The sequence below is a fragment of the Pterocles gutturalis genome, unplaced genomic scaffold (genome assembly GCF_000699245.1).
Source record: "Pterocles gutturalis isolate BGI_N339 unplaced genomic scaffold, ASM69924v1 scaffold6560, whole genome shotgun sequence".
In the NCBI taxonomy this organism is placed as follows: Eukaryota; Metazoa; Chordata; class Aves; order Pterocliformes; family Pteroclidae; genus Pterocles; species Pterocles gutturalis.
Window position 1 is genome coordinate 49,492 of NW_010145721.1, and position 27,111 is coordinate 76,602.

General features: G+C 38.6%; 1 protein-coding gene across 1 annotated transcript in view; it reads right to left on the minus strand.

Annotated features, from left to right (window-relative positions):
- ACSS3 (acyl-CoA synthetase short-chain family member 3) overlaps positions 1-26,990 on the minus strand; it is a gene marked incomplete at its 3' end in the record, with an annotated part of 72,256 nt that extends 45,266 nt beyond the window's left edge. Inside the window, exons 1-8 of the mRNA XM_010085467.1 lie at positions 26,868-26,990; positions 25,189-25,232; positions 20,485-20,629; positions 9,179-9,367; positions 4,347-4,481; positions 3,932-4,072; positions 2,952-3,032; positions 2,772-2,867 (exon numbers count right to left, since the gene is read on the minus strand). Of these exons, the coding sequence (XP_010083769.1) occupies positions 2,772-2,867; positions 2,952-3,032; positions 3,932-4,072; positions 4,347-4,481; positions 9,179-9,367; positions 20,485-20,629; positions 25,189-25,232; positions 26,868-26,990 (954 nt within the window). The remainder of the gene's footprint in view (positions 1-2,771; positions 2,868-2,951; positions 3,033-3,931; positions 4,073-4,346; positions 4,482-9,178; positions 9,368-20,484; positions 20,630-25,188; positions 25,233-26,867) is intronic.
- Positions 26,991-27,111: the final 121 nt, after the last annotated feature.

The following is a 27,111-nucleotide window of genomic DNA, read 5'->3' on the forward strand; positions in this document are numbered from 1 at the left end:
CGTACAGGAAAGGAGTACACAGGCTTTCTCCAGCAGAAACCTGGACCACTAGTTTAGAGTTCCCATTGCCTGCTGTGGCAGAAAGTGGGCCAAGGGGATGTTCCTTTTGTTTCACAAGGGTCCTGTGAAATGTGTCGATATGTGCAGCAGTGTAGGCACATTTTTCACTGGACTTTTCTCCCAGACTGTTGGCCCTGGAACCAAGGGCGTGGATGCCCTCATGAGCAGGGGGCTTGGCAGAGTGCTCTGCCCTGCCCTGAAGATCTGTTCAAGATCTCTGTGGTAGGGGCTCACACACCGTGCCACCTCTGAAGCATGGTTTTGCCACCTCTTCAAGAAGATGGTTTTCATCTGCTTGAAATGCATGCAGCACCCCTTGTCAGCCCTCTCCCACTTGGCAGCAGGCTTGACATTTGCAACAAGGTGGTGCACCTGCTGGAGAAACTTTTGGGCATTTCAGAGCATAATCTGTCATGCTCCAGGTTGCCCCTAGCTCAATATTCTGCGAGGCCCAAGCAACAGTTGTCACTATTCCAAAATATAGCAGTAGGAAAGGAGGAACAATTTTAATCATGTTATAAGAAAGATGTTGTTCATAGATGAGGAGCGGCAAAAGAAATAGGGCTGTTGAAGAAGACAGAAGCCAAAGCTTGGAAGAACTAAAGGAGCAGCTGAAAGTCTGAACAAGCAGACATCTGTCAGGCATTAGAAAATACGAAGTCACACATAGCATTTGGCCTTTTGCATAGCACAAGAAGTACTTCAGAATAAGGCGGGAACTCTTGACAGGTTTAAAACTTTCTGTTGGCACGTGTACTTGTCACATGCTCTGGAGAACGTCACAGCAGTGTAGTTACACTCATTGGCTCTTACCCTTTTATCCCAGGCAGCAAAGCTTCTGCCTTAGCTTTCTCTGTAAAAATGTCATTCATATGTCTGAAACCACTTTGTGAACCAAATCAATAAGCAAGGACTATCAGATTACTTATTTCAGAAATGCACTACTGCTGTGATTTGAAATATCATGTAGACACACCCCGAACGACCATTGCTTTTCTGGACTTGAGGATTCTTGACCTGCTTCAAGAGGCATTTTCTGCTTGTAAAAATCTCACTTATAAGTTTATAGAGTGAACTTTGAGCAGTAAAGTATATTTCTAACTTCCAAACAGGATGCAGAAAGCACTAGTCACTTCTATAGTGGTTGATGCAGCGGCATCCAAACAATTTTGGAGGCAACCTCACCTTATTACAACTGTTCATGCTTCTCCAGTATCCCCAGGATTCAGAAACATATCTACTCAAACTTCAGGAACAATCCCAGTACCAGCTACCCACCAACAGCAGCATATAAATTCACAACAGTGAAGCACATCACAAACCAACTGAACTGGTTGTGCAAACACCAAACAATTGTTCTGACAATGCTTGCTCCTGAAAACAGTAACAATCAATTTCTGTTCTAGTATGGTCATCTTCACTTATATGGTGTATTAGCAGGAAGACGGAGAAAGTTTAATCATAATACACATTTTCCTATGCAGAACTTTCGCACTTATGACAGTCTGTAAACCAGTATGTTCCCCATCATGTCATGGTGACTCCCCTGCTCCACAAACACTGGGTACAGATGGTACTCTAACAACTGCTATATTCACAATGTCATCTAAGCTTGTTTCATATGCTTTTTCATGCACTCAATATCCGTACATTCACTATACTTTTGCAGTTCTTCTATGCTCTGCCATGAGTTACCATTACATTTCCTTTAATGGTTCACACCTTTCTAATTACCATGACAAATCAACAGAGGTGATGTGATCAGCATGCGACAATGGGAGAGCTAAAACAACTTGCCTCTAGCACTGCTGAAAAAGACAGAACAATTACTAGATGGGCTTCACTCTGCATAGTGTTGGAGAAGCTGGGATACATCCACAATTCCCAATGTTAGATGAATGCAGGCAACCAAGTCTCAGTGTGCTTAAGAGCAAACAACGTTGGTGCTTTTACATACAACGTCTTTCAGCATCACTGATGGATACTGCATTCACTCCCTGAAGAATAAAGAAGATGGTTCAAGCAACACTGTATCTTCTTGCCTGGCAATTAGAGAATCAACAATAACTCCTCAAAAAATAACAATGTAAGGCAGCATGACTGCTTTTTTGGGCACCAAAGTTAGGAAGCAGCAGGCCACTCTGATTGGACTAGTCTCCTCCCCAGCCCACAGAGTTTCATCCCCCAAGGAGAAGGACCAAGCCCTGAATGTCATCAGAGTCTTGGGTCCAGGTGCCTTGAGTGACAGGGGGAGGAAAAAAGAGACAAGTCTCCTTAAGATTTCTGGCTCCAACCATAGAGCTCCAAATTGCCTCCAACTCAGATCCAGTAAGAATTTGTCATCTCCAGAGATGCAAGACACAACATTCACTCCTAGATCCACAATAAAGGTAGTCTAATGGCCTGTGGCTGAAGCCACAGCAACACAGGTACACTCCACCGTCAGCCATTTCTAGGTCTGCTGTTTTGGAGTTCCTTGCCCCAGTGACCATCACAAGTCACATAAATGAAATAGACAGGTTTGAAGGACAGCGAAGTAACTTTTCCTTAAGAACTACCATAATAGACAGAAGAGTATAAACACTGAAGATATACACACAATTTAAATATATATGGCATGGAGAATGGACAGGCATAAACAGGATCATCAGGATCATCAATGGGAGCAGATGCTGCCTTTTCAAAGGCTGGCTTTTCAGAATGGATCATACCTCATACAAAACTGTAGTATTCCCGTGAAGGAGAGGTCCATAGCAAATATAGGAATGACCAACAACCCAGCCTAAATCAGAAGCTGCCCACCACACCTAAAATGAAATAAAAATACAAATATAGTGGGGAGTTTTTAAGAGGAGTTAAAAAAAAATTACATGACATTTAAAGAGAATTACCTCACCAGGTTTGAGTCCATATATAGCTGACATTGTCCAGTTCAGCATAACTGCATAGCCACCTGTTGGTCTGACAACACCCTAAATGAGAAAATTTGAAATTTAATATCATTTGAAGGATGCAGTGATATTCTTCAGTGAAATTCTGGGGGTTTTAGCAGTAGTAGACTTAAAGTTGCTTAATTCCAATACTACTCACTTAAGAAAAGGATCTGTTCTGACAAGTACATGCTTGTGCTAGCATTGCTACTAAATAAGTAATTTTGGAAAACAAACAAACAAATATACAATAAAACAAATGGAAAACGCCAACTCAAGCCCTAGATTACAATAGTTTTCAGAAGATAACACTCCAGAGTTTGCTTTTAAAATAAGACCTTTTAAAAATCCATCATTAAGACTGACATTTGAAAGCAAACATTTTCAAAGAATGTCCTACGTCAGTTTTCACTTAATCTAAACTTTATGTTCTCAAAACTGTTCAGTAACTCAAGCCTTCAGATCATGCTTAATTTCATTTAGTCTGTAATGTCACTCATTATGTCTTATGTATGGGAAGATTAGTTAACATGTAAATAATGAAAAAGCAAAGACTATTCAGCAATGAATGCTATCACACAAGTGATATATTAACTAATCTTGCCATTGACTATACTACACTTATCTCAACCAGTTAAAACACAGAAGATATTAATGGATAAAAGACATTCTGCTGTCCTCAAAAGTTTATACTGTACAAACATTTTGAAGTAAATGCAGTTTATCTTTATATTACTACCATTTAAACAAACAAATGTGATTTATTCCTAGACACTGACTTTAAAGTAGTGAAACGTGAATAAATGAGACTAAACCATTTCTAGCAATGCTTATAATTTACAGCACTGTGAAACATTTTCAACCTTTTTAATTAAATATTTTCTCAAGTGGAACTGCAAATAGGCTGGTCACAGACACTTAGACTAGAGATATTCCTTTACCTTGGGCAAGCCTGTTGTTCCAGATGTATACAGAATATAAAGTGGATGGTCTGAGGGAACAGAGATACATTTATAACACTGTGCTTTTGCAAGCTCTTCTTCCCAGTCAAGATCGCGACCTGGGGTAAGAGGAACATCACCCTGCCCATTGAAAAACAGAAAAGTGTTGAAAGAAAAACAGATGGAATAAATGGAAGTGGGTTAAAAAACATGTACTATTCCATTTGCTGTACAATAATCTCTCTGCTGCATCAGTTCTATTTAATATTTAAATCTTACTAATACAAAGTTCCCCCATAAAATTTCAAAACAAACTGCAAACAGATACACCAAACAATTTCTTTCTAAAAGAGAAAAGGCATGTGCATCATATACACATTTGAAAGTTAACATAAAGGCACAACTGTACACCTACCAAATTAGGTCGCTTGTAAATGAGAACTTTATCAGGTTTGCTCTGTACCGTTGCCAGTGCTCCTTCTAGGAGGGACAAATATTCCACTTTCCTTTTTGGTTCTACTCCAAAACTTGCTGTTACAATAAGTTTGGGCTAAAATAAAGAAGTTAGATTGTTAATATATACATTTGCAATACATTTTTTACATGTAAGCTAGTAACATGTTTTGCATTAACTTATTTGATTAATGACACTCAATAACTAGAAGCAGGGGTTTAGATCAGTTTTCTAAGGAAATCAAGCTTGTGCGATCTTGCTGTCCACACATCTGCTTTTTGTTCAGGAGTACACTAACAACTTCTGACACTCTTCACCATTTTTAACCAAAATTGAGTAAGAAATCGACAGCATTAAGTTCTTGTAAGTTGCACAAAAAATAATGAACAGAGAAAGACCCACCTCCATCTTAGCCCCTCCATAAAGGAAAGGTGGTACAGTGATGTCAACAATTACCTGTCCTGTTTAGTCTGCTTTCTAATCATCTGCCTGCAGGCAATGGCACATTTCAAAACAAGCTATAGCACTTTGCTGGCTCTTTTCCAGCCTGCAATTATATGGCTCAAGAGGGAAAATAGGGGAAAGAGGAAAAAGAGGCAAACAAGAGATGACAGGAAACTAGAAATACAGGAAGAGACTAAGCTGAAGTCATAAGGCACATGAGGGAAGTAAAGCTAGAGTCTTTCAAGTAATGGTTGTAGAACTCACTAAAAGTCAGATTGCCAGAGTTTCGGACTTTTTTAGAATAATTTCTGTTTCCGAATGTGGATTTAGCATCTTTGTCATTAAATCAACCACAGGTTTCATGTAAGATTTCCTAAGTCAAGAAATCTGCATACAAACTATTTTGACTTAAGTCCCAACAGAAGTATTTTTATTTCTGTATTAGGGGAAATAAAAGGTAGCACCAAAGAAACTATGTGTTAGAACACATTTTAATTGGAGAAGAATAAGCCTTCAATCTCCTTGCTTTTGGAATTTTAGAAGTACATTTATCTTACACTGCTCAGTTTGATCAAACTAGTTTACTAATTGTATGCATTAGCATAAATCTCATTAAGTTAGCACAAACCACAATGCCACAGTTAAGGCTGCATTAAACTCAGCACAGAAAGCACAGATTAAATTGTTTTCCTGTGCAACAATAAAATGTTTCCCATCCAAATCTGCCATTCAGGGAAGTTTGCTAATTACTGTGTATTCAAAATAAAGATTTCAAATGAGCTTTAAAATTTCAGCATTTATCATCTATCTCTTTTGGGATGCACTGATTTTAATAAAAGATGACTACAACACAATGCAGTTAAACTGAAAATTCATCTGGATGCTACCCTGAAATTAGACTGTAATTAATGTAAGATATTAACACAGTTCTATTCAATTGTTAAGATGAAAGACTGTTGTCAACGCCAGGTTTACAGTCATTTGTAAATAGTGCCACTTCTGCTCATCAAAGACTTTCTATGCAGTAAGGAAGTCTAAAAATAACTAGTACTAAACTGGCTAAGGTGATGTATTTCCCAAGTGAGGGTTACTACTTGGAAGCATTATGGAAGCATCCTGTGCAAATCAAAGCTCTATTACTGGCTTTAACTGCTGTTTTCTAGTGTTTTACCTCTCTGCCTACTGACACTACTTTCCCTGCATCTCTGCTCCCATATTGCTTTTATACACCCATTTCCCACCTCTTCTGTGCCTCCATTGAGTCCTGCACAATAAGATGAGATAGAAATACAACTAATTTGAAGGAAAATCAGGAAAGTTCAAAGGTTTGCTGGTGAAGGAATGCCAGTGATAGTGAGCTGTAGAAAAAAAAAATATGAAGAAGTAGAAATGAGACAAAGCAAGGCCCGACAGTACCAGCCAACAATTTCATTCTGTTGTAAGGACACCTTCTACAAATTCTTCTATAGTCTCTAATAGCATACAAGGTAAAGTTTAAGAAAAGCAATAAATACATTTCATTGGGCCAACTAATTAAGCTGCAAAAAGGTCAAATCAAAAATGAACTACCTTTGGGGCACAAAATGTCAGGGATGTCATGAAGAGGTTTACAGAAAGGTCCAGCACTAAGGCCCTCACTATTCAACACAAAAAGCTCTTTTCGCTTTGTGCCACACTACACATATGATCACAAGCCCATGCTCAAACTTACTGCACTTTTGCTGTGCCTCTCCCCTCCTTAAAACAACTGACACACATTTTAAAGAAATACAGTGCTTAGGCAAGTATTATACAGTTCTGCTGCACCTGCTGGTACTGCTCCAGCTTTGCGGTTAGATGATTGGTGTCAGATCGCCATGCACATTTAGTTCTGCCAAATATTATACAGTCCTCTAAAGAAAGAGACCTGAATCATACCATACAAGTAGTTAAAAATCAAAAGCAAGATAATGTCTTCTAATCTACAATACATACTCAAAAAATAAACAGTGCTTCAAGAGAAAATAAGACAGGATGGGAGCTATTGTAAGGCAACTGTGCATCTTATGTACCAGCAGCTGATCTTGCTGCCTCATCACTCAAAAGGTTGGATCATCTTATGATGAGAAGCAGGCGTAACCAGTCATAGTCATACCTGTGCACAGGATCTATGTCCTATGTCTCAAAATATAGCTAATGTCCTTCAAAAGTATAGTTTCAATATTGCAAACTATATATTCCCAGATTCCGATGAAAAGAAAGATGACAAGAAATGCCGGTTCTCATGCTCTGTACCACTTCATCACAATTCACCAGAGAATGTCTGTAACTTCCAATACCTGACAAGATTAGAAATTATCAGCTGCAGGACTTTGCAGCATTCCCAGACCTATTTAAAATTCAAGATAAATTACAGTAAGCTGGTAAAGTATATGAACCTTTTCATTGTCACTAGAAAGTGCTTGTTATTTCTTTCACTTAGATCTTCCAATAAAATGTGAAGTTTGACCTTTCTTCCACAAGAGCATCCCACAGCCAGCTTTCCATTCCACATCTTTAACCCTTTCTAATTAATCTTAACAATATTAGGTCCTATACTGCAGCACCTAAACCAATTCACATAAAACTCTAACAGAAAGGTTAGGGGTTTTTGAGACTGCTTCAATTAACTTCTGAGTTCAGCAGAACACCATCTATCACAGCTAATTATATACACATCTTAAAGATAATCTAAGCAATTCACTTATCAAGAAAGCTTTACAGTGTTTAAAAATTGGGGCATGTCTTGAAATTTAGATTGGGGATGTGCCTCTCCTCTTTACTTACACTTCCACTGCACACCAGATGGACCAAAAATTATCCACAATATTTAGATATGCCTTTTCAAGAAAAAAAAAAAAAAAAGGCAATGTAGATCAGGATTTAATCAAAGGCCTGCAGCTAATAATTCTATAGCTAACTCCACAAAAGACTTGCTATGTGACCTTGAGTAAGTCACTTAACCTTTCTCCATTTTCTTTTTAACGCATAAAGCCAGGATTATGATTACTGTGCTGTCTCCCTTTGTTCCTCAGAGAAAATCTACTGGAATTTATTAGTTAATATTTCCAAAATTCTCTAAAAGTAAACATGCTAGATGATTTTTATTGCAGCAACCTTAATTTTAAAAGTTTATAATTTTTTTCCTTCTACATTATTTTTCCCTAATTCTATGAGCTAAAATTGATTTTTATAGTTTGTTAAAAAAGCAGTGGAGTGGGAAGAAAGACATGGAAAAATATAAAGCTGTTGTTAGCCTTCCCCCAACTTTTTTTCACAATTCCGATAAACCATTTCAGCCATTTTATTAACAACTTCATTGTTAATTTAACAAATTTATCAGCAATTTCTCTGTTAAAAGATCAAGGTGACGAGGGGGGATGCATTCAACTTTCTGTTTATAAAATTCATAAAATTCAAGCCTTAGTGATCTGAAAAGCACTTCTGTACACAAAAATCTAAGAAAAAGTTCCTGTGGACTTTACCCCGCATAATGTTTTGGCTTGTATGTCTAACCAATGTGATTCAGTGATAAATGGCTACCACAGATGGTGAATGATCCACGTGACTGATCAAGATGACAAAGACTTTTGTCTTGTTCACTGGTAGAAAACAAGAACAGAAACTTCCAGGAGAAACATTGTTAGCTGGTTTGAAACTAATGCATACACAAGCTACTAATATGCACATATAAGCTACTAAGTAGATTATTAAAGTACTATTTTGCATTTTCACTTACAAAGACTTACATAATACTTCATAAACAAACTCAACTTGTGCCAAACTTATCAGCCTTTAAAGCATCCACCTCTATTCTGTTCTCTACAGAGTCACTTACTTAAGACAACTGGTTCCCTAGCTGCCTTGATTCATGTAGAAATCAGATGAAGTAGATATATAGGTGAAGAAACTTACTGCCTAATAGGTCTAAACATCAAGTAAACCAATGAAGTCATTTAGGGTTGGCAGCATTTTCCTCATACACTTGAGGAAAATGCTGGGTGAAAAGCCAATTTTAAGGTGAAGCTTTCTAGAAAAAGATTGACAAATGGGAGTAGAAAGTATGCCCTAAACAGACAGCAGCATGTTAAACTCATACTTTTTTAAAAGAGGTCAAAATTTTTATCTCAATGTCTGCTATAAAAGTGTCACCCACAGCACAGCTGTAGTACTTTGTTCATATCACAATGTCAGGTATTATACACGAATTGAGACTGTGTGCCACACAAAGAGAAAGGTTATCCTCTCCAGGGGGAAAAAAAAAATGTTTTTGACATTGACTTATATGAGTAACTAATGCAATGGTGTTTGTTGTTGCAAATATGTATTACCTTTGCATGATCAATGCGGACAGAAAGCTCTTTAGATGCAAATCCACCAAAAATCAGGCTATGGATGGCTCCTATTCTTGCACAAGCCAGCATACAGTACACTGTCTGCGGAATCATGGGCATGTAGATGACCACACGATCTCCCTTCTTCACACCATGTCTGACCATGACATCAGCTAACTTGGAGACCTGTACTGACAAAACATTCACAACATATGAAAAGTTTCTCTAGATCTGCTGTTACCCCATAAAAAACAAGCTTCACACCAACAACAGACACAGGACGTTATGGAGACAAGCCAGTATCACACGGAAAGTTGATGAACAATGCAATGCAGGTTCAATAAATTTAGGACAATTTCCTTTCTGCAAAAAAACACTGTAACACATTTTTCTTTTGTAAAGTGAGAACGGACTGAAGCTAATTATTTTACACATTAGAGGAAAAAAATCAATAGTAATGTTTTGCAAATTTTTAAACAACACTCTAATCACTCATTCTTTTATCCAGATAACTGCTTATATTTCTCCATTTTAGCTTTTAGGAATTGATGTAAACAGGCTATTTCATATGCAAATTCTGTCCTAACTAGTTAAGTTTAAAACACAAATCAATATGTAGTAATTGTCTCCCTACTACAGTGTTGTAAACTTCTCAGAATCTGAGACAATAAATCGTACACTCAGAACCAAATGTAAATACAAATTCAGAGAAACACATTGAGATTTACAAAGTCATTTTTCCCTCATTTTCAGATTTTCTTTTTTGGTATGCAGAAGCCTGAAGACCTACTATGCATGGCAGAAAACGACTGGAAATCAAGAAATGTGATTTCCAATCACATACACGTAGCAATGTCAGCTATGTGTATCACCATGTGAAAATATTTATTACCTCGCTTAATAAAACAGTGTATAATATTTTGTCACAAAACTATTATTGAATATTTCATTAGTACACCAGGACAGACAGTTCACCACATGGCAAGTTCTGACAGAGTGAGCCCAGGAGCCTGCTACAAGCACTGTGCACTTGTCCTGACCTGCTTGTCGCAGCATGGAAATGTGGCATCTTCTGGAGCAAATTACTAATTCCCCAAGAGTAACTGAATGAACTCAGCTGTCAGAGGTCTTTCGAGGTCCAGAGGCTGACAGTTGGGTTACAGTCAGTATCTAAACCTCTTCACTGCCTTTTAATTTTTCAATTAGACATCAGTGTGCAGAGGTGTATGTAACAGTGCACAAAACATAGGCTAATAGGTTAACAGGAAAAACTGTAGACTAAGAAGAAACAAATAAGACTAATAATAGGAAACAGGACGGAAGTAGAAACATCCCATGAAGTCATGAGCTGTAATACTCCGTAAGCATGGTTACATGTCAGTCAGACATAACAAGAACAGGCGTTTTGCTTGCAATAGTTTTACATTAGTGATAAGACTAAAAAGTTGAATTCTCTAGGAAGTTCTTGAGATATTTGAAGACATACAAATCTAAGTTCAGAAACAAGGGAGTTACTCTGTCTGACAGGGGAACTCTTCTTACCTACAGTAGTAAAACTCTTCTTTAAGAAGTTGCCACTCCCTAGAAAATACTACAATAAACATAAGAAGTTTAAACACTCTAATTTCTTTCACTATCAATGTAACATGAATCTGCTCATATATTAATTCCTCACATCTTACCTATACTGCATTATTACTTATTAATTATATCACATAGATAATGTTTCAAGTAAAATCAGTCTCATGAAGACTCTTTTCTTCAGGTGCTACCAGACTGGAGGGAAAGGAAAGGGGAGACAAACTCCTGAGAGCAGCAGGGGAATGTTGCCTGTACAATATAAAATATCCAACCTTCTGAAGGAGTAAGAAAGGTTTTCAGTGACCCAGCAAATAATGCAAGCAATGGGAGCAGCCTAGGCCAATAGTACATGTTGTGCAACAAGGACAGGAGGGAAGGACCCCCTTTTTCAAGGATGAGCTAGTCAGGAGAGTAGATTTCCTTTGAAATGCTTTACTTTCATTTATATTATTTATCAAATTTGAGTCTTCTCTATTTAAAGAGTTACTTTATTCCAGTTTAATATTCTAGTACCACTGCTACTTTCTGAGATTTGTAGCCATTAGGCTCTTTCTTTTATGGTTATATTCACGAAAATTTGGGGCAATTACACCCATACCTAGAAGCCTATCTGATACATGTACTGAAGAGAATAATATAGCATTACTGACTGCTTCTCTCTTCAGTGGGAATACATGTTCAGACTCTCAGCAACCTCAGACAGTAACATCCAGAAGCTCCACATGGATCTGACCTGTGTTTGCATTAAATACACCGCTAATCAACAATCAAACTATGCGTATTTCTACACTTCTGCCTGGCAGTTTAAGAAAATGGAAACACAGAAGCCCCAAGTATGCATGCTTGCACCAGAAGATAACAGCATAGCTTCAATTTTCAAAAACATTGCATAAATCCCTGCTGTTATTTTCAGCTGTAAGAGCATATGTTTATAAGGTGAAGTCATACCGAGACTATGAATGATTTGTAACAGACCTCTTATATTAAATGTTACTGATTATTAAAATTAAAATATCTTTAATTCTAGACTACTAATACTTATCAATACTCTATGAAACTCATATACGCTGTCAAAACCCAACAAAAATCAACAAGGCCTGGACATGTACACAATTAGAATTTATTGCCATACCACCAGTATTTACAGTCATTTCTTGACAGGATTGGTGACAGTAATTGTAAGTAAGGATAACAACTCTACTTACAAAGGTGAACTCATTTTCTATACTTCCTACTGTGAAAACATTTAAATCTGCAAACTCATTGTAACACAGAGCTAATATTACCTTATCTCAAAGAATTGAGAAAACTAATCCTTTTCTTTGCGGCTTGTGAAACTCTCAAGCACAGTGTTGAGAAAAAGGCTAGAGGCAATGAAAACAATATTTAATGAGTAATTTTATATTCAGTGTAAGCATGGATAGTAGGCAATAAGTAGTTAATCAAAATGGACAACTATTACTATTCATTATTATTATTTTATAATTATTAATGATGATGAAAAAGGCAATGTTTGCCTGCTAAAGGAAAAAGACATAATTTAAAGATCATAATTAGTAATTTTATAATAGAAGACTCCCAGTGCCTATATACAAGCTATACAACGTTGGTACTTGGCAGTAGGAGGGAGACAGCGCAGAGATCTGCATGTAAGTCATTTTTATTGAAACTCATAATAGATAAACTGTACTTAAAGCAGAATATGCTGCAAACAGGAAACACATGTCTCCCATAGAAACCCAGTAATAACTTGTCTGCACTTAACCTCTCCACCCGAGAGAGTTTAATGTCACTGAAGACAATAACTCAATACAACACATGGGTATCTACGATTTTCTTCGTGCCTTTTCCCTCATCCTCTGACAGCCAGGGAGCATTTGGACTACATAATACATAATAAAACACCATCTCTATCTGCAACCATTTGGATGACTAGGGAACATCATAAAACAGGTTTACATTGCCCTTAAGATTGATGTGGAAACCCTGAAACACCCAAGCAATTGCTCTTTCTAAAAAGGGAGGGGAAGACTGAGTAGTGACATTTCATTAAACTGTTAAAAGCCATGAGATCTGCCACTTTGTTACAGTGTGTTGTCATTTATGGTTTACATTAAGACAGCATACTTTATCACTCAAGATTTTACAGTTGCTATTTTCCTAGCAGCATGCTATTTCTCTGCTTTTTTTCAAGATTGCTCTATCACTGTAATATATTTGACACTTCAGTAATAAAATCACTTGAGACCAAGTAATATAATAAGAAACTCAAGTAGGCTTTCAGCTTTGAAGATCTGGTCTTAAATTACACTTCTATCAAATACAAGCCCCCAGAGAGCATGGCTTTACTTTCACCCAGCCACCAAACAAATACTACACCTGTATTAGCAGTTCAGGTTTGGAAAAGTACTGCAGTTCTGAAGTAAGTCACCTGTCTGTCCCCAGTAGCTACAAAAAGCAGATTTTGGTCCATGCCAAAAGAATTTTTCTTAGAAGATACTAAAACAGAAATTCTGTTCCAAGTGCTCAAAAGAGGAATTTCAAACCTTCCTGGGCTGAACAATGACTGGGTCTCACCAGTCCTTCAATGCAAGCTAAACACAAAAGAATTCTTCAAATACCCAGAGCTCCTGAAACATCCCAAAGAGCATCTCATAGTGTAAAAAGAGCATGTCACATCCTCGTTCCTCTACACCAGAGGCAGCATGTTGCCTTATGCTCTTCAGTTTCTCCACTATGTCATTTTTTCAAGACTACTAAATAAAGTACTCATTGCTGCTCTCCCTCATCCCTTAATCAGCCTCTTCACTCTTCTATTACTCTTCTTAGTGATTGCTCCTTTTCTTACCGCTACAAAATCTTCTCCAGCAGATGCACCACCTTGTTGCTAATGTCAAGCCTGCTGCCAAGTGGGAGAGGGCTGACAAGGGGTGCTGCATTCATTTCAAGCAGATGAAAACCATCTTCTTGAAGAGGTGGCAAAACCATGCTTCAGAGGTGGCACGGTGTGTGAGCCCCTACCACAGAGATCTTGAACAGATCTTCAGGGCAGGGCAGAGCACTCTGCCAAGCCCCCTGCTCATGAGGACATCCACACCCTTGGTGCCAGGACCAACAGTCTGGGAGAAAGGTCCAGGGAAAAATGTGCCTACACTGCTGCACATATCAACATGACTGCAACCCCCAGAGGACCCCTGCAAAACAAAATGCAGGAACATCCCCTTGGCCCACTTTCTGCCACAGCAGGCAACGGGAACTGCAAAGTCGATAGTCTGGCAGTAAGTGTACTGAGCATGGGACCGTGGAAGGAAAAAAAACTAGAATCAGGGCACTGTCGCAGAGCTGTGGAAAAGGCAGCATGAGTCTCTGGATTGACTGTGAGAGCTGCTATACTTTGAGAGATGATTCCCCAGGGGCCATGAGCTGTGAGGGAAGTTCTGTGGAGTAACAAGCTCCACCAGAGACCACCTGCCCTGTCCCAGCTCCGCCTGTGGGCCAGGCACAGCCCTTACCAACTGCAGAAGCCATGGACGTGGCCTGCCTTGATAACACAGCCCCCCTGGGCTTCTGCACAAAACCCCAGCCACACTGTCTCAAATGCAGCATATAAAGGACCCACCCCATGGTGGTAGTGGTGCTAGACACTCTTCCACAAATAAAAAGAAAAAATATAAATCAGGATGATTTCCTTGCTGACTGGAAGCTAGCCAATGTTACAAGAAGGGCGTGAGGGAAGACCCAGGAAACTACAGACCTTTTAGGCTAGCCTCAGTTCCTGGAAAAATTATGAAGATTTTACTGGGTACTACTGAAAGGCATTTAAGGAATAATGCAATCATCAGGCACAGTCAACATGGGTTCACAGATGAAAGTCTTGTTTAACTGATTTGATATCCTTCTGTAATAAGGTCACTCGCATAGTGGATGAGGGGAAGGCGGTGGATGTAGTTTTTTCTGGATTTTAGTAAGGTTTTTGATACCATCCCCCACAGCATCCTTCTGAACAAGTTGTCCAGGTGTGGGACGAGGAGGTTAATGGTGCACTGGGTGAAGAACTGGCAGAAGGGCAGTGCTCAAAGGGATGTAATGAACTAATGAACGTGGCTACTTCTGGCTGGTGACTGGTCACCAGAGGTGTTCCTCAGTGTTCAATCCCAGGGCCTCTCATGTTCAATGTAATGTATTTATCAGTGATCTGAATGCAGGAGTTGAATGCACCATTAACAAGTTTGATGATTACATCAAACTGGGAGGTGCCGTTGACTCTTTTGAGGGAAAAGACACCTTCCAAAGGGATCTAGATAGATTGGAGCATAGGGCAAGGATTAATGGGATTAAATTTAACAAGTCCAAATGCCAGATCCTGCACCTAGAGTGTAGTAAAGCTAGGCACAAGTATAAATTGGGAGAGAGAGTCACCCTGCAGAAAGGGATCTGGGGGTGCTGGTCAACAGCAGTCTCAGTATGAATCAGCAGTGTGTCCTGGCAGCCAAGAGGGCAAACCGCATTCTGGGATGCATCAAACACAGCACAACCAGCCTTTCAAAAAAGGTGACTGTCCTGCTGTATTCCATGTTGGTGCAGCCTCACCTTGAGTACTGTGTACAGTTCTGGGCACTACAATTTAAGAAGGTTAAGTACTCGAATGCGTCCAGAGGAGGAAAACAAAGCTGGTGAACTGGCTGCAAGGAATGTCCGATGAGGAGGGACTTTGGGTTTGTCTAGTGTGGAGAGAAGGAGGCTGAGGGGCATCCTCATCACTCTCTACAGCTTCCTGAGGAAGGGAAGTAGAGAGGGAGGTGCTGATCTCTTCTCCCTGGGATCCAGGGACAGAACCCACAGGAATGGTTCAGAGCTGCACCAGGGGAGGTTTAGACCAGACATTAAGAAGCGATTCTCTACCAAGAGGGTGACCAAACACTGGAACAGGTTTTCTGGAGACGTGGTCGAGGCCCCATGCCTGTCAGTCTTTAAGAGACATTTGGACAACGCCCTTAATAACATGCTTTATCTTTTGGTCAGCCCTGAATTGTTCAGGCACTTGAACTAGATGATCATTGTAGGTCCCTTCCAACTGAAATATAATACTCTATTCTATTCTATTCTGCTTCTTTCTCATACAGCCAGACAGCTGCTGGGACTGCAGTTAGTTGCAGTAATTTCTCCTTCCTTCTTTCAGATGCCAAGAAGTTCTTTGGATTGAGAGGAAGGTGGAGATTTTTGGGAAAGGGCATTTTCCTTCCTGGTCTGGGAGATCAGCTGTGGACTGTGTGTCTCCAAGGAGGGACTGGGATGAGATGGGGATTTCATAATACTTATCAGCTTTGCGTGGATTTAATGTGTGATCAGAAGTGATGCATTCACTCTGCAGAAGAGACGGGTTCCAGAGAAGCATTTGCCTCAGAAGGAATTTCTAGTATTTGTGAGGGACAGCTCATAGTGTTCTGCACAATTCCTACAGCATCTATGTTCCCCTAAGAGGTCACTATTTGGACAAGGCCCACTCAGAATGGGGAGAGAAATCACACAGCAGCAAGACAGCTGAAAGGTGAGCACGGCACTTCCTAAAGGAATCCACAAGTCAAGGAAGCAGAGATTTGTGGGACAGCTATGTTCAGATGGCTTTGAAGTGAGCTACGGGACATTCAGTTCAAAGGATGGAACTAAACCTAATCCAAAATAAAACTCACAAACCACGTACAGTAGAAATGTCAGGAGCCTGAGCAGTTAATTCAGCATGGCTTTGCTTCACTCATCTGCCCAAGCTGCACCAAATTATACATTACTGTAGGCATCGCTGATGTTGAAATTCTGCAGTATAAGTATCTTCAGTCAGGGGAGATCAAGTTCCAGCTGCTTCTTCAGACTTTTACAGTGTCATCTGGAAGTCTGTGTGGAATGTGAAAAACCCGAGACACCACTCTTTGTAAATTCCTGATTAGTTGCATCCTGTAAAGAATACTAATATTGGTATTTTCAAAAAGCTACTCCAGTGACATCGCAGTTAAATCTTTCTAGGACATGTACTGAAGAATGCCATTTGAGACTTAAATAAGATAAGGAAAAGCAGCATTAAAAAAGAAGCCTAATACATAGTTTTATCAAGACAATGTTGCTTCACCAGACAAACAGGACAAAAAGATGGATTATCAAATTCAGTAGGATTTTTATGTCTGTACTCTAATTTTGATTCTAAAACAATTGTGAGAAAAAAGATCTTGAAATGAAAGTCACTATTTCTAGCTAAGAAGGAATTGGTCATTTTTCAAGGAAGACGACAAAGAAGGAAGATGGAGTAAAGCATGAAAATGAGAAAAACTACTAGAAACAGAACAATCTGGGGGATTTCTCAGTCATATACAGGAGATATGAGCAGAGCAAGACAGATATGTACATAAATCTAAACTGACAATGGCTAATGTAGCTGTTTCAGAAGAAGATGCTTTTAGGGTGGGTAATTATGGAAAAAAACCTTCCTACAGAAGAAATGACATCCTAGCCAATTGTTGATAACCTGAAGCCCTTCTTTCTCATCCATATTTTTGTAACATTCAATGCTGTCAGAGGCTTGGAGGTGTGTTGGTTTTTACTAATCCTGTCACATTACTGCACTCAAGTTATTTATTATGGCACTGAATTCAACATGTTAACTGTGCACTGTTACTGAAAAGAATCATACTGCTTTTGTGTACACAATCTATCAAGCGTCAACAACTGCAAATAATATGACTCAAATTCTTGATACTTCATTTTAGCAAGTGAGGTATTCTAGAGAAAACACTCAGTGATGTAAACAGAAGGGCTTTTACACCCACCTAACAACCTTTGCCTTAACCTGAAAATGGAATTATGTTCCAACACAATCAGAAAATTTGTTTTTAAATGAACGGAAGCCATTGCTCCTTATTCCTTCTGGGTATCTTTATACTTCCCTAATACTACATAGATTCAGTAGTATTTCTAAAAGAATTTGTGTCTCCCTTATCTTTTCCTGCCATCTCACTACTGGAATTAGAGAATCTCTCAAGGCATACTCAAACTTTCATCTACATTCCTATTTCACTGGCTTCAGTCCAACATTGTAATCCTCATTTGAAGGCCTACAACAGGCATCAGTAAAGAAAAAAAGTCCAATCAGTACATTCTGGAAGAATATTGTGTCTTAAATTTGCCATATTCCTCCTCTCTGCATTTGGAAGATTTAATCTGTAACAACATTTAATAAAATGCCACTGTATGCACTATGTACAACTTCACTTTAACTGCAATTCTCAAGACTTTACAAGTGTGTAGTTGTACAGAATATCAATACAAACTAAACTTGACATTATTTACATTAATAAAGAATTGCTTAAATGATACTGCAATCTCTCTATTCCGGTTTTGCCAAAAAAAAAAAAAAAAGTTTCTCACAGGTTGGGCACTAAACATCCACAAGCTTCCAACATTTCTCTCAATTACTTATAGTTCATTGTGCTTAACTTAAAAATTTCAGTGTCACTGTAGCTCTTATATCTGAACAGCAGTGCAACAAGTAAGAAGGATAGGGATAATTTGAAAACAACGGGCTTCCCATGTACATAGCTCAAGCTATCCCACCCTCCCTACGGAGCTATATCATCTCCAACCAGGCACCTATGTAATTTTTTTCATCCCCACCACCAACATTTGGAACAAATGATCCAACCAGCCACAAAACTCTGCATCTTCCCAGTCTGTGACCCACAATTATCCTACATAACTTCAGATTAATCCATTTACACACCCCTCTTTTATTACCAAAAGCCAGAAGGAATTCCACCACTTAAAGTGCTGATCTCTTGTACAGACATTTTGAACAGGCAGCCTCTCTGAGAAGACGCCCACATTACACTCTCAGCTTATTGGCCAGACAGACTCCTAAACACTTTTTGAATGTGGACAGTCCAAACAGTCTGAAAACAGATACACACTGTTAGGCTCTTTTAAATTGGGAAAGGAACTCAGGAAAGAAGGCAAAAGGATTCTTTCCCCACCAGGAGGTTCATCAACTTTGGTCATACGTCTGATCTGCACTCATACTGACCTATCATGAAACACACAGAGCACTGAAAGTCTATTTCAAAACAACAGGATAGTACTTTTAGCTTACACTGAGCAGGCTGAGAACACAGTGACAAGCAGTGACTGAGGACTGTGAGCTAAACGTCATCACCCACGCTCCACAGTGGTTTGGTAAACCTTTTCTCAAAGTCTCTCCTAGCCCCTCCAAGATCTATGATACAAAATACACCAGCCCATGACTTTCCCATCTTCAGCAAATCTCTTTGTGAATACCTTTGTTATCGGGTATCCAACAGTTACCAGGTAAACCAAGTTAAATTTATTCCACAAGAGTGGACTAGAAAGCTTCAACAAACAAGATATTAACCTCAAATCTCGTCTTTTACTTTTACTTCTCCTTTTGATGAAGGAGAAGAGGAAACTTCAGAGAACTGAAAAACCGTATATAACATATATTCAGATAGGGCTCAGCTACCAGCAAGATTATCGTGAACTTCTGAATGAGTTCTGCTACATACCCCCAATGAACTTAAACCAGTCCTTCCATTTGGTTTGGTAATGCTGGTGATAAGAGGAAATGTGGAGGAAAGGATGTGTATGTATGCCAACTAGCAAAACCTTCTAATTCTGCACAAATCTGCCATATCCTAAGACACTTAATACACTTAAGAGAATATAGAGACATAAGCTTAGGAGACTTAATACCAACACCAAGCTTAAAAAGCAAAACTAGGGCTACTTTTCAAGTGTTTTTCAGAGGAAATTTCTACAGAGAGAGTCCACTTAAGATAATTTACATTAAAATGTTGTATTACTTCATTAAAATAAGCACGTATTTTTATATGTACATGTAAATATCTTGTGCATGGAAATACATTAAGGAAGACTATGACTCTGACTCCAACATTTCTTTGTCCTCTGTGTTAGGTGCGACCGCTACATATAAGTGGAAGAAAAAAAAGCCAGCTAAACAGAGGGGCAGTGTGAGGGCAAACCACCAGCTGATGGCTGTGAGAGCAGAGAACCTTGAATGGGGCAGGCTGCAAACACCCACGGTGGCAACAACCCGTGGGCAGGCACTGAGTAAATCTGAATGGGTATTCACAACCCAGTTGGGGTAAGCTTACCTCAGCTGACAGGGAAGTCAAAATCCACAGACTTTCCAGACAGAAAACTAGTGGAAAGCCACCAGCACCCCCACTAAAGCCTGCAACGGGGCAGGTGATAACAGCTCTTTTCAGACCTTCTCCCTGTTAAATTTAATTAGTTTCTACACTCAATTATGTGCGGAATAGCCAAAGTACACATCTTCATTTCTACTGGAACAGTATTTTTGTTCATCGTAGCAACCGTCAAGTGACTTGACTAATACTTTGCTTTATTTTTTAAATATGAAATAAGAACTGTTAGGAGAAAAAAAAAAAAAAAGAACAGAGAAAAGTTTAAAATTTAACCACCTAGGAAAGAAATTATTAAAATCCAGAAGAAAAAGAAGAACTAGAGGAAGATCAAAACCTCTTAGACAGTATAATTGGGTATAGGTAGTGAAGCTCATAAATCAATACTGAGTACAGCAAAAGGAATAAACTAGCAAGGCAGATCATTTCTGACTCTCTAGTATCTACCTGATGTGCAATATTTACTGCCATTTTCAGTAACAAGGTTATCCTCAAACATACCTGTTCAAGAAGTTCCTTGTATGTTATTTTCTCTTTGGTATTTGTTACAGGACTGTCATAAACAATGGCGATTTGGTCTCCTCGTCCATTCTCAACATGACGATCTACAGCATTGTAACAGATATTCAGCTCTCCACCTACAAACCTAAAAAAGAAGTTGGAAGTACATAACAGCCAGCCTTCCACACTAATAAGACCATTTTTTTCCTTTTTTTTTTTTTTTAAGGAATGAGAGCATTCAATTAAAATGTAGCTCATAAAACATACTGAGTTCAATAAGTCATTTTTTATTCTATGAACTTACAATTTACTCAAAAAAGCTAAATAAGCCTATTAGTGAAAAAAAAAGTGAAAGTACTGTACCTTAACTAGGAATCTGCTGAACTTGGTCTTGATTTAACTTACATCAATCATTCTGATTTTTATAGCTAAGGTTTCACAGAAAAAAGCATAAATTCACATAAAATAATCTGACATTATGAAAATATGTTATTACACTACTTTGTATTGGCATGCACACATATCTTTTTTTAAAGAAGAACAGGTTCAGGACTCAAATATTATTATTCATCTCTTGGCAGTAACAGCTAACCATACAAGCATCTGTATCTAAATGAAACTGACCCCAACAATTATAAAATAACTTTCACAATACATTTGACATTACCATGTTTTACATCAGTGACTCAAAATCCCCTGTAAAGTGACGTGAGTCATAGCCTCTTCAACAGCCAGACATTTACAGAAAATTCTCATCTTCTAATTAAAGAAAAACACTTCACAAACTCAGGTTTCATTTTTATTGTTAGTTTACACAGAAGAAGAAAATTCAAGTCCAGCATAATCCTAAAGTACGAAAATACAGAAGGCAGCAGATACAAAGATGACTCTAACTGAAAGATGACACAGACTCTAAAAATTGAAATTCACTCTAAATAATGCTTTTTGTGTTTGTTTTTGGTGGGTTTTTTTGTTTGTTTGTTTGGTTTTTTTTTTTATCTGCATGTACTGCTCTACAGGGAAAAAAAAGAGCAACACACAGAAAAAACAGTTGAGAGTTTCCAAAAAGTTCTACAGGGACGTTCTGCTGTGATAACATACTACTATAATGTGACTAGAAATAAAAGCAGACAGCCTAAAGTAATGCACTACTAGTCAGAAAGTATCTCCTTCTTCACCTTTCCTGTCTAGCAAAGGACTGCTCTAAATTTGGATATTTTATATATTATTCATATATCCACAGGCACAGATACGGTAAGATAGTCTTTATTGTCAATGAATAGCAATTGTTAAACCAAAATCAGCTAGGATGTTTAGGATGCAGCAATCTTTTATTGTGACTCCTTTACAATGCCATTAATAAGGAGAAGGTGGGGAGCCACAAAAGTAAAAAAAAAAAAAAAAAAAAAATTCTGTACCATAAACCCATTTGCATAAATGAAGAACTGTATGAACAATAAAGGTTTGGGAGTTGTTTCACGCAATACAGAGAAACTGTCAAATTACTGTCATAAAAGTTGTGTAGGACTGAGGTCATACATTGATTTTTATATCAAATCACTGTAGGATGATGTGAACAAGGGAACAAGGGACCGCAGTACCTGAGACACTATGCATAACCACTTAAGAACAGTCAAAACACAAGCAAGTACTGGAGCTTGGATTCTTCTAAAGATATATGGCAACATATATATGCCACATATTTTTTTAACAATTGCTTGCAAACAAGTATATGAAAAAGATGTACCTGCAGGCTGAAACAAAAAAGACTACGCGGATAGTGTGATGAGAGCTTTGCTACCCTGTTCAGAAGGAGAGAGGCTCTTACAGGATCAGAGAAGCAGAGATGCAGCTACTATGACCACAATTGCTTCTGCTGACAAATAAAAGCTGCCTGGCTTTGACAAGCTGCCCTGTGCTGCTGCAAACTTCTGTTGATCCAGTGATTCCCAAGGAGACGAATACCCATGAGGAACTTTGATGTGCTTAAATAAACTTTAGTTGGAAAGAAACAGTGGCATGAAAGCAGGACCCAGTCGTGGAATAAGAACATCAATGTGATGCTCCTATTTAGGGCAGAGGTCTAGAATCAAAAAGAAAATATTCCAATAGACTGCAGAAAGACCGTAAGTGGATCTGCAGGATGTTTGTAAGAGCTGCCAGTAAATCCTGCCATAATAAGCAGGACCGTAAAATGCTAATCTGTTGCTAACCAGACAATTATCTCAATGCATCTTAACAACTAAATCCAAGTCTGAACAACCTTATTTTATGTTCCTAATGCTGAGAAATTAATAATGTTCAACAAATTAGTCAAACAAGTAAAAACAGTAAACAGTAACAACTCTAATACATATAAGAAATTGCATTAAGTTCACTAACAGTCTCTTTCAAGAGCTCATCTGCTGTCTGCTAGTGCTATGGTGAAAAAAACCAACAGGGTTCTTCCTGTCAAAAATCACAGCAGAATTTTAAACTGGTTATAATATCAAAACAGCTTGTTTCACAGCAACAATTTAAATCAATATTCTGACAATATTTACCTATCCTTTTGATAAGTTTCTTTTCCCACGAAAGTGGCAGCCTGGGATAATCCATATTATGCATAACTTAGATCTAATAAGGCATCTTTTAATAATTTGAGTGTTGTTATGCACATTAGGACGCCCTAGAGCCTCTTTAAAGCTGCCTACAGCAGTCACCTAGGAATTACTGCCTCTTTGTAAGTGAGGCTCAGCACCTCCCATCTCACCCTGGCCTTGAAGTCTCACAGAGTTTCTGTTGTTTCACAAACAGGAATCTCAAGTACATTCACTTACCTCTTTAATCAGACTTTAAAATTACAACGCAATTAACCTTTTAGAGGTAGGAGTAGAAGAGGGCACAAAAGCGCTCATCTTCTGTTCATGTTTTACTCTTGGCAAGTCAGTTAGTTAGGTCTTCCACAGCGGAACTCCAGCTATATACAGCTTCATGTCCACCACCTATGGCCTGGAAATTTTTTTTACTGCATTCGGCATTTTTTTGGATGTGACAACAGCCTACTTGCCAGTAATTAAATAAGTATAGTAGTGAAGCAGGCAACAAAAAATTATGTCTTAATTCACTTCACTCAAATATTCAAAAGTTATGCTTTAATTTTACAACACTCTCAGCTATCTTAAGAAGCAAAGTAGCTGTATTCAGAGACAATTTTTAGTCTTCATTCAATGGCTCAGAAGCAAAGATAATTAAGAATAAAAAGAGAAAGAAAGTAAAGGCTATGAATAAAGCTGGCATATATGCAAAAGAAAAAACTACATTAAAATTATTTTGCACCATAATGGTAAAAATGGCATATTGCTAAAATCCTTTTATGCCATGCAGGGCACATATACTTCTTCAAGCCTGGTTCCCAGGAACCAATTGATTTTTTTTTTTTTTAATTTCTAGATGAACTGAGAACAAAAGCTGAATAAATTGTTAGACAAAACCACGACAATATTTTTATCCAGTCACATTTTTTAAAAGTGTAAGCAAAACTTGAATAGCAATCTGTGCAACATTCCTCAAGTTCAAAGGGGATTTTATACTGCACTTATGTCTTAGAATCAGAGAAAAAACATAACTTGTAAAATTGCCCTCTGCCTGCACACGTTAGGAAAAACTGTTTCCGCAAAGAAACACTTGCTTTAACCTTGCTAAAGAAATACTTGCTTTAACCTTTCTAACTGGGATTCCACAAGATCCCAAAACAATCTGTTCACGTGTTTCACTACTATCTTTAGCACTAAAAAGATTTTTCTTTCTAACATCTAAAATTTATATCTCCCTTGCTGCAATTTTAGACTTGAGTTTTGACTTCAAAGTCAACTTGGAGAACAGTTCTTTCTTCAACTTTGTAGACAAATTCTACATTTTAAAACTTAGGTCTCCTTTTTGGCCTCTACACGAAAGAATTTCAATTCCTTCATCCTTTTCTTGACCAATCATGCATTTTGCTCTTCTCATTATTTTTTATGTGGGCAAAAAGAGATGACGTTTTGCGCTGTACCACTACTGACGCAGGTGAGAACAGTCAATGGTACTGGGGATTACTGCTTCAACAAAAGAGTCAGGGTATGGTGGCTCTGACCCCATACCTTTTGGAAATCATTTTGCATCCCACTGACATAATACCAGTATTTCCAGTGGCACAGACTAAACAAAATGCACAACGGCATGCTGCACGTTTCTTTCATTCTCTTATAGTATTTAGAAAGGATGAAAGGCATTTGCCTCATAACTACATTTTAAATAGTTAACCGCCTCCTTCAACTTCTTCAACTGAAGTAAACGAGACTGGAAAATATATTAAAAGTATCTGTTTCTGTAACTCACAGGTTTGGCACCAAAAACAAAGATACTGAAAAAAATGGATATTTATTAATTGATGTAATAATATGTCTCCGAAAGAGGAGATAAATTCTAGCTCAAGAAGCACATCCATGAACTTCTTAAAACTATTTTTAAGGTCTCCATAAACTGCTTCCTAGGTAAACCTCAGAACCAGAACTACATCTTTACCCTGTTAGACCAGTAAACTATGTTTTTCTTGGAAGCCTGGCCTTTTCCTCAGTACTGTTCTGTCTTCTTTGTTCTCTCTTCAGCATGTCCCCTGAAAGAGCCTCTTGTATTCTCTCTCTCTCTCTCTCTCATACTCAATCTTTTCCTCAAAGAACTTACCTGTCATCCTGCTGAGCACACTGAATGCTGGTAACCACCCGGGACTTCAGAGGCATTTACAGTACTACACTAGTATCACATAGAGCCTGTTATCACTTAGGGTTAATTTAAATTTAAAAAAAGAAATAAAATTGCATGTTGCATATTAAGATGTTAAAGAGGATTACACAAATCTGAATTGCTTAATGTTTTATTATCTACAACAGACCAACAGATACCTGACATTGAAATAATAATTAGGGTCTGATGTTAAGTCTTCAGAGACTTGCATCTTTGTATAATCCCACAGAACCACAGACTGGTTGAGGTTGTAAGGGACCTCTGAAGGGAAACTGGTCCAACCCCCCTGCTCAAGCAGGGCCACCTAGAGCCAGTAGACCAGGGCCATATCCAGATGGCTTCTGAACATCTGCAAGGATGGAGACCCCACAACCAACTCTGTGCCACTTCTCAGTCACCTTCCATTAAAAAAGTGTTTCCTGATGTGTGGAGGGAACCTCCTGTGTTTCAGTTTGCAGCCATTGCCTATGGTCCCATCACTGGGCACCACTGAAAAGAGTCTGGCTCCATCTTCTGTACACTCTTTTTTCATTAATTAATGAATTACCTCATTAATGAGGTAATTTCAGTCTGTGGCAACCTGCAACCACAGGGAGAAAGCTGCAGACACCAGAAAAGACCCTTGGAGGATAAGTCTGACTTCAGCCCATGGAACTTTATCCAGTCATCCTTGCTGTAAATGGAGAAGTCATAACACTTTACAGAGACCTACCCATGTTACTTTCAGCAAGCAAGCTTATCACACTCAGCAAATCAAACCACGTTTGTTTAACAGAATCTGATAGCAAAACCATGTATTATATTTTCATTGCTTAGTTCTTAAAAAGTAACCATTGTACTGACTTCTTCATTATTATGTTCCAGAATGCCAGAGCCAGTGAGCTTCAGCGGTCTTTAATTATGCATTCAACCCACCTGCCCTTTTTGAATAGTGACATGACGTAGAAATGAAGGTCAGTGGACCACAGGTTTCCCTATCCATCCATTTTAGGACTCCTGATTGTTATTCAGCCCTGCTGACTCAAAGAGATTTACCCTGTCTGGGTGCTGTTTAACATTCAGCTTAAGACATATAAACAATTTTCACTACTGGAAGTACCAAGCAATAACATCAGACACCAGTAAGAAAGCAAGCTCCACTCTACGGGTGGTTTGACAGGCAGATTTGAGAGTGATTAATATTTTTAATAATATTTTGAGAAATATTAGTATTTTTAAATTAAAACCAAGCCAGAAAAATATAAAAATGGCAAAGAAGTGTATCAAAGATGACACTCATCCTGTGTTGCCTTTTTTATCCTACATGAGCTTCTCCTTGAGAAAAGATCAAAGAGCATGACCTAAATTTGCTGAAAAAGAGGGGATCCAGTGGTCAACAGAAAAAATTAACAGGTAAATTGCCTTTGTGAAAGTACTGAAAATCGTACCCAGTGATTTATAGGAAGGATACCACCTTCTGTAGTAGGGCAGTTTGCCATTCCCCACCTGGGGAGAGTACAATGCCAGTGCTTTTTGCCAAACATTACCTTAACCACATCCTCTAAATTACGACCTACTTAGAGAGTTTCTAAGACTAAACAACTCCGAAAGCCGCCATTTCTGTGTCTCCATACACCTACCTGGCACCTGGCAGCCGCTTTCCCGTGCTCACAGCTGCCTGCTCCCACGCCAGGCCCGGGAGGGGTCGGATGGGGCAGCACCAGGTGTGCACACACCCAGGTCACCCAGCCACGCAGCGACATCACACCCACACAGGTGTATGTCACACCTGGCACAGCATGCGATAACTCACTCCAACACACACATCTGTGCTGGTTTTAATCATTAAGCTTAAACAAGCGTAATCATTAAACTCCTCCATGC